The sequence below is a fragment of the Numida meleagris genome, chromosome 23, assembly GCF_002078875.1.
Source record: "Numida meleagris isolate 19003 breed g44 Domestic line chromosome 23, NumMel1.0, whole genome shotgun sequence".
NCBI lineage: Eukaryota > Metazoa > Chordata > Aves > Galliformes > Numididae > Numida > Numida meleagris.
In genome coordinates, this window is record NC_034431.1 from 4,516,469 (window position 1) to 4,525,260 (window position 8,792).

At 52.8% G+C, this 8,792-nt stretch overlaps 1 protein-coding gene across 1 annotated transcript; it reads right to left on the bottom strand.

Moving 5' to 3' along the window:
• On the bottom strand, positions 7,378-8,735 carry TTC36 (tetratricopeptide repeat domain 36). Its single transcript, XM_021376330.1, has 3 exons — positions 8,293-8,735; positions 7,929-8,120; positions 7,378-7,848 (listed from the first exon to the last, which is right to left on the bottom strand). The coding sequence occupies exons 1-3, from the start codon at positions 8,396-8,398 to the stop codon at positions 7,580-7,582; spliced, it is 567 nt and encodes a 188-aa protein (XP_021232005.1). The 5' UTR covers positions 8,399-8,735; the 3' UTR covers positions 7,378-7,579.

Consider the following 8,792-nt stretch of genomic DNA (forward strand, 5'->3'; position numbering starts at 1 on the left):
CATTCTAATTTGTTCCTTCTAACATCTGAAAGACACATCTGAAACAGAAGAACAAGCACTCATAAAATTAACCGAGGGGCTCAATATTTTTATGAAGGGAAAAGCATTGTTTTCAGTTTCGCTTGCCGATGTCTAGTTAGTCAGAACTAAAAGCGCTGTCTGAACAAATGGGGCCTTTCAGCCCTGAAAGGGAGGGGCAAAGGCTCAGAGCACATCAGTGAATCCTGCCCTGTCGTTAAGTCACTGGATACTCAGAAGCTAAATGAATTTTTTGATTGCGTATATCAAAAACCACCACCACCACATCACAGCCAACCAAACGCAGACAGGATTCGCAGGGATGGGGCCCTTCCTCCTCCCTGACTGGGGCAGAAGATCTATTTTACTGTTTGTTGCCTCTTTCCTCCAACATGAAGCTTCTCTCGGGCATCAGCTGTTAAATGAGTGGAGACTTTTGCTGTTTCATGTGTGTTCTGCTGGAGAATAGAGCTCCATCTCCAGTAATACCAGCGCTGGCCCCAGGGCCACACGAAGTCATTCACTCTAGAGCTTTTGCAATAGCACGCATCACCTTAGCAGATGAGAACCTCGCCGGTTAATTAACACAAATTAACAAGGCGCGCTGCGTGCCCTGTGCTTTCCAGAAAAAGATGTCCACGGGGAGACTTCTGCTTCTGGAATTACCAAAGCACAAATCGCTGCAGCAAAGCATGCAGAGTGCTCTGGGTATCTGTGGGCATCGAAAGCCAAAGTGAACCCAACTGCTGGCAACAGAAAATAAGAGGTGGGAAGGAGAGGAGGCCAGGAAGGGCCGAGCTCCCAGCAGCGTGCAGCACAGTTCTTCATCAGGCCATACTTGTGGGGAGCACCTCACCTACATCCCCACCGCCCATGTCTTCAAGGCTTGGTGAAGATGGATCCCAGTGCCATGGCCCAACACTTCTGGGACAGCTCCTCTTGCATTCCACCCGGACAGAAGGCAGTCGGCAGCTGGGACGGCCGCACTGGGAGCGCCATGAGGCAGGACACAGCATGTTTTACGGGGAGCATTGCATTGTTTTGACCATGAAAGCCCAGCTTGCTGTTGTTGACCCATGCTCAAACGGCCACTGGTCCCACAGGAAGAGTAAGGTCTGCAAATTTACTCCTGAGAGGTTGAGCAACTCGCTGAGAAGTGAGAGTAGGAGCAAGGGAAAGGCCTCTGGCAGCACTTCGTTGCCAGCTCACAGGCACAAAGAAATTTTGTTGTTTTTCCTTTCTGTCTCTTCTGGTTTATTTGGAAATTTGTGACATTTATCTTAAAGATCCCTCACCTGCAATCAAGTGGTTAAGAGTATGTCTCCATTTAATTAAAAAAGGCCAATCCCCAAGACTTCAAGCGTGAAGCACTTGCAAACAAGAGCCAAGTACATTTAAGATTCAGAAATAGACTACAAAGGGAATAAAGTTTTAGGAGAAAGAGCTTTTGGCAGCACGCAGAGCATCGCATCGGCATCATTCCTCCTCTGCTGGGTTTCTCTCAGAGGACCAAGGTACGAGCTCACCCATTGCCCTAATAAAGCACAGCGAGGTCTAAACAGCATCCCCGGGAATGCAAAGGTTCAGAGCTCAGCCTAGCGTCTGAAGGTTACAGCCTGGACGTTTGCAGGAGCAGCAGGTTTTGGAATGAAGCAGTTTGATGGTATCATATATACTTTGTTTTCAAACTTGTAAACTGAGAGCCGAAGTTATCCTATTGAGCAATATATACGGCATTGTCCATTCCTTTGTTAAGGGCTTCTCTCCCTGGGAAGAACAAACACAGCAGCCAACGTGAGTTACAGCCCTGCGGAATTGTTGCTCCCAGTGCTCCTGATTATATCAGCTGCCATTCAGCTGGCTGTAAAGAAACAGTCTGTCCCAGGGGGAAGCAGTATGTACGAAAGCTATGGAGTGCAGGGGGGTATTGGATGAAGCCCCCTGTTACTGAGAGGTGTTGTGTCACTCCACTGCCTCACTGACACAAGCAGCAGTGTTAGCAGAAAAAACTTCTGTCTTTTGAAGTCTGCATGCTAGCATTCTGTTTGCATCCTCAACAGAGAGGGCACGAGCCACACAAATGTCAGTCCTCTTGTACCTCCAAGTGGTCATTGCCCCCAAGGACTCAGGTTGTATCACTTTTAAGGGAGAAAGGTTTGTTCTGCCCACCAGCTGCACACAAAACTGGGAACAGGAGCGTTGTTTCCATGTCACTCTTCAAAACTTAGCCCTGCAATGAGATGAGGCAGTCGTCATTGGCCATACCTCATGTAGCTCCCATTGCAGAACGGCGTTATCAGGGCCTGGGAAAGCCATTTCTCATTGCACATAGAGGAGCCAAACCCAAAGAGCGCTGCTCATCTGCCCCTCTCAGTCTCTGTATGTAAATACAAAGGTTTGCTGCTAATAATTTAGATCTTGATAAACCCCACGGAGAATACTAGCCTTGTTTGACTGGGTGCTCCGTGTACACATCAAGCAAATGGACTTCTGTGCCAAAGAATTTACAGCCTAAACCAAAAGAAGGGCAATGAAAAGGCACGACTCTCATCTCCATTTTACAGGCAGGGGGTCAGGCAAATTAAAACGTGTATCCACACGGCGCTCTTCAAAAGCCATCAAAGTCACCGGGATCCGGCTGTGACTTGGTGCAAACCACCCCAGGTGCAGGGATCTGAGGCACGGAGCTTCTAGTGCTACTCATACCCCATCATGAGCACCACATTCCTGGGACACCCAATAGCAAGAGAGGAAAAAAGGCACCTGAGCTGGAAAAGGATGCGGAAAAACAACGGCAGCGCCTGCAGGGCTGCTGTTCCCTGGGGAGCTGCGGGCAGCACGTCCCTCCCTGCTTTGCACAGGTGCAAGGCTTGCACCACAGCTTGGGTTCCCCATTCGGCTCTGACTTTTTGTTCTGGAATTACTGGAATGATAACAAAGGGACTGCGTATTTAATCTGCCAGTTGGCATTGCTTTCACCCGGTAAATATTTAATTCTTTTTTTTTGGTAAGATCTTCTCGCTCGAGCTGCACTTCCATTAGCCTCTTGACCCTGGATAACGAGGCACAAACTCCAAGCAACACCTGCATTTCGCATTTCCCCGTTTCCCTACACAAACTCACCCCCGGGCAGCCTCATACCCCAAAGAGCTGCTCCATCTTTCCCCTCTGTCCCCTGCCACGAGGCGCATTGCTGGGCAGCACATGATGCTCTGCACCGTGGCAAAAGCTCGGCGTGGTCTGATGGGAGATGCACGATTTATGTTAACGAAAGATTAACTCAATCAAGGGGAAGGCAGCAGTGCTTTCATGGGAACGTACCGCTCGGGAACGAAAAATAAACGTGGCAACAAACCAACCCAAACAAACCCCGCGAGAAACTGGTTCAATCTGAGTCCCATCCTCTAAAGCAGGCACAGCTTTATTTTTTTACTCATTGATTCGTGACTCAAGCAAATGGCATGAACCACAGCAAGAACAATCCGAAGTAATTATCACCTCCCGCTAATAAATATATTTGTGTAAATTCGACCTACTCAAGCGTAGCACTCTTCCTGTTTGCCCACTTTGGCAAATTTTCCCTCATGCATCCCCATTTCTTGTGATGTTTCTCTAGCAATTTAGAGCCTGAGAATAAGAGAAAACAAAGGCTTGGTAATTAGAGCCACGTTACAGCCGAGATCTGTACACACACAACGTGTCGCCTGTCCTGCTACAGAGGAACTGAGTGCAGCTGGATGTGTCTCTTAGATCTGCTGATTAATAAGGTGCACTTCCTTATTTTTAGATCAATACCAGATGTCACAATTATTAAAGTAAAGCCAAGAGCAAATACTACACGCAACCCTGAGCAAATAAAGCAGTGCAATCATCTCCGTGCAGTTTCACAGACCTGTTTTTCAGGGTTCTGCTCCTATTCATTGTATTATTGTCCAGAGATTAGTATAGCGATGTCTGGGTCACATTTCACCATGAAGTGTTGGCCTTGGGCATCCCGAGCTCGATCCTGCAGAACCTTTTCTGATGCAGCCCCATCAGGGCAGTGTTACCTGCCCCCAGCACTGAACAGATTGGGCGATGCCCATTGGGAATGCAATGTGACCTCCGTGTATGGGAAAGGGACCGGGAAACCTGACCCCACGTTACCACCCATTGTTGTCTGTGACTCTCACTGGTTTTGTTCAGAAGGGAAAAATAGACTTCAGGCCTTTATTTACCTATCTCCACTTAGGCATTCCTTTTAATTATTAACCTTAAATAAGCCAATTGTTACGGAGCTAATTTGCGGTTAATAGGAGAACATTTGCTGTTTGGGCCATCTTAGTTCTGGTTTGGTTCAGCCGCTCTGTTGCAGAATGACAAATGGGCAAAGCGTTAAGGAACACAGTTAATTTGGAGTTTTGGGGTGGGTTTCTTCACCCATACATGTCACGTGTTAAATAAATATTGATAAGACAAGGGGAAATGGCTTCCAACTAGAACAGGGGGGATTCAGACTGGATATAAGGAAGAAGGTTTGGCACTAAGGGCGGTGAGGCACTGGCACAGGTTGCCCAGAGAGGCGGTGGTGCCCCGTCCCTGCAGACAGCCAAGGTCAGGCTGGACGGGGCTGTGAGCACTGATGGAGCTGTGGGTGTCCCTGTGCACTGCAGGGAGTGGCACCAGGCGGCCTTGGAGGGTCCCTTCCAACTCAAACCATTCTCTGATTCTACATGCATGAAAATCTCACAGGTAACAAAACATTCTGTTGTAACATTTTCTCACTTCACCAGTTGAGAATGACCCAATCACCGTGTTCAGAACCAGCTCCTCAGTGCATTCAGTTACTGAGGCTTCGCACATCTCCAAAGAGCAAACACAGCATCATCATTGAGATGCCCAGTTTGATGCGAAAGCTGACGCACCGAGGACCTTCATGGAAGCATATTCCATTGCCACAAAGAAAGAAGTGCGAGGGCCCCAATACAAATAGCACTCATTTATGCTTAACATCAGGCTTGCACTTAATTCCCTGACTTAAGTGCTTTGCTGAATTCCTGCCAGAAAAGGCAGCCCAGAGATACTGGAAGACAGAACACGACAAGGAGCAGCCACGTATCCCAGAGTGACGTCCCCCTCTTCACCAAGCCTGACACGGAAAACAAGCCTCCAGCAGAAAACAACCCACCAAGCAGCTCATTATTAAGCATTTTAAAAGCACGATGGGACGAGAAGAAAGAGGAAGGATTTGCAAGCGGAAGGGCGAAGGGATGAAAACCATCTGAGCAGTTCGCATCCGCGAGCTCTCGGTTTCACGTGCAGTAACTCGCCTCTCAACGCACGCAAGGAAAACACTTCAAGGAGCAACATATGGCTGTGGCTGTCAGGGACAGGGCACATACAGCAGAGAGACGGAGTTAGGAAAGAGCTGGAGAAACCGAGCCTTGTGCCTGGCTGTCAGCCACGTCGTACTTTAACAACTAAGCAAGTAAATGAGCCTGTGAAAAAAGGCTGTAAATAGAGAAGGTGGCTCAAGTACCCAGCGTCGAAGAGAACGCGCGTTTGCGGCTCTGGCTCGTGGACACAGATCGTTAACCCTGACTGCGCGCCATGCAGACAACAAGTTTAAGCCGAGGGTTTTGCAGGGGCAAAGTAAAACAACGCTATTCTTGCCCCATTCATAGAGTCACAGGATTGTCTGAGTTGGAGGGGACCCTTAACATTCATCTAGCCCCTGCAATCTGCAGGGCTCTCATGGATGCATAGTGTGGCACAAATTGGGGAACACAGGTAAGCCCTCGTTCATCAGATTGCTTTCAACAAGGGATTTGGAAACCCTGTTACGCACTCCCCCGTGTGCCTTGAGAGAAGAACTGCTGCTCCCCGCCCATCTCTTCGCTGTCGGGTTGGTTTTGGTAGCTGGTGTATTTTACTCTTGTTTGCCAAGGAGGGTTTCCTTCGGTCTAACCCGCAGCACCATCTCGTGGCACGAGTCGGGATGTCATGAACAGAGTCTCCTATTCCTCGCCATTATTCCTCCACCATCGCTTCGGTGTGAAGCTGAGAGGGTGCACGTTTCTGGGGGTCTCAGCCGAAGGTGTGCACACTAATGCCAAGAATAAGCATCTAAGAGCTCAGTTCTCAATAGAGGGAAAATGGAAGAGTGCACTGCTCTGACTCCTTGCCCACAGCGTGCCAGGGCGGTTCTAAGGTGTAAAAAATGCAGTGAGTCTGATCAGAGAGTGGGACTTAGGGCTACAAACCTGAATCCTAAACTCCTGGGAAAGAAATGGGCGCAGCCACCCTGAGCTGCAGATTGGCCTGAACAGAACACGGCAAGTTTCCCCTGTATAGATACACGACCTGTTGGTATCGCTGCCCAACACACTTGGCTGTGCTTGCAGACATGGATCAGTTTTTGAGAGCCCCGTCAGCCCACCACAGCCACCTGTGAGCTGGACCATTGCTCTCCGGAGCCTGCTTTCATTATCAGCTACAATTAACGGGCTCCAGAGCGCAGATCCACGCTCTGTGGCTCCTGAAATTTCACCTTGGCAAAGAATGCAGCAAAGAACAAACAGAGAAGATCTGGCTCTGCACCCACCTCCTATGGCACCCACCTGAGAGGCAGCGCTGACCCAGAGGATGGTGGTGGGCACGGAGGTGGTGGTGGATGACACGGAGCAAACTGTTGGCATCCAGGTGGAAGAATCTGGAGGTGTTGTGGTTGCTATGCACCCATCCTGGTCCACACAGGTGATGCTGGTGTGCACCAGCACAGAGAGCATCAGGAGGAGCTCTCAGGGTCACTGCTCCCTGGCAGCGGGCATCTGGCTTACCTGGGCAGCAAACAGAGGCACAGGGCTGCCAGGGGCTGCTCTCTGGGCCTGGCTCTTGTCCTCCTGCAGCACGCATGCTGCCATCAATGGAGGAGAGTGGCTCCTCACCATGATGCATCAGAGCCAGGGGGCCATCCCCACACCAGGGCTTCACCCAGTGGGCCTGAGGCCGAGCAGCGGGCAGACAGGGGCAGGCTCCGGCAGCAGGTGGAGCGAGAACATGGGGACATCCCCGAGCCAGTCCCTGTCACCCCAGCATGCAGCACGGCTGGAGCATGCAGCCAGGCCACACCTTACCTGGAGCATCACCACTGCATCCTGCTCCCCCTATGGGGCAGCTGTGCACAGAAACCTGGCCCCTAGCATCCCTTCACCACGGGTGCTGCCACCGAGCAGGACCAGCCCTGAGCGGCAGCTTTGGTGTTGGTCCTGCTGCACTCAGCACCCAGAGCACTCAGTTAGAGGATGGGTATCCCCACACCCCCATTTCTCTGCTTCCACATGCAGTGGGGCTGGAAGCGATGCTACAAATGCCCACAACACCACAGCCAGAACCCGCTGGGCAGCCAGGGAGGTTTATTTGCAATGGAACAGAGCCACGACAAAGCCGAGGTGCAGGAAGCTTTCCCCATGGCAGCCATGCAGCAGGGAGCAGCTGCGTGCCGCCGGCTCCTCTAAACCTTCAGAGTCCTTCCAAGCACAGCCCTGCGCTGAGTTCGGGCCAAGGTGGGGACCCAAAGGCCTCAGTCGCTGCCGGCCACGTCGGGGTTGCGCAGCCGCCCCAGCATCTCGCTCAGCATCTGGTTGCAGAGCGCCGAGTAGGGGTTGAGCAGCACCAGCTGCCGCCGTGCGAAGGCGCTGCCAAGCCGTGCCGCCCGCTGGAAGTCGCTCCGGGCGTCGTCCTCGCGGGCCTGCAGCCGGCGGATCAGCCCGCGCTGCACCAGGCTCTGGCACGCAGCGCGGCCGCAGCCCCGGCCCAGGCGGATGGCGGTGTCCAGGTCCCGCAGTGCACCTGGGCGGGGTGAGAGGCAGCAGGGAGATGTGGGGCGGTCTCGGGCCCCGAGCCTGGTCGCCCGGCTCCGCGCTCCTTACCTGCCACGTCGCCCTTGAGGCGCAGCGCCTGGGCCCGGTTGTTGTAGGCCGAGGCGCGCTCGGGCAGCAGGCGGATGGCCTCGCTGAACCGCTCCAGGGCCGCGCTCACATCTCCGGATTCGGCGGCGGAAACCCCCTGCAGCTCCAGGTCGCGCACCTGCTCCAGCAGCTCCGGCGGGAAGGCCTCCTCCTCTGTGTCAAGGCAGAAACGTCCCTTGTCCCACACCCGGAGCCGCCCCAGCTCCATCCCCACCAACCCCCAGCCCCGGGGAGGCAGAGGGAAGCGCTCACTGCAGGCAGAGCCCCTTCCTCCCCGCCGACGGCAAAGAATTCCAGCAGGAATCCAAAGCTGCGTCCGCCTCACCTTCCTGCTGGACGTCCTCGTCCTCATCCAGCCCGGGGATGTCCCCGAAGGGCGTGCTGGGGTTGAAGATGCTCTGCAGCACCGCTCTGTCGTTGGCGGTGGCCATGGCGCAGCGTGCAGCCCGCAGGGAGCTCCCGGGGGCAGGAGGGCAGGCAGCGGGCGGTTAACGTTCACCCAGCCCCTCCTATCGCAGCCGGGCCGCGGCTCCTCCGCCCACCAGCACGGCCCAATTCCACATCCCCCCGCAGCGAGCCGTGACCGGGAGCACGAGCTCCGTGACTGCACAAGGGAAATCCCCAAAATCTCCACCATCATCAGCCCCCGACCCCACGCACCCGCTCCGCCGGCGCGGCACGGCCCCCCCGCCTCAGAACAAACCAAGAGCAACCCTCTGCAGCAATAAACTTGACATGTTTATTAATTAAACTATCACTTAAATAAAAAAAAGTGCATAGAAAATAAACATGTTTAAAAACTCCTTTTTTTTTTTTTTTTTTTTT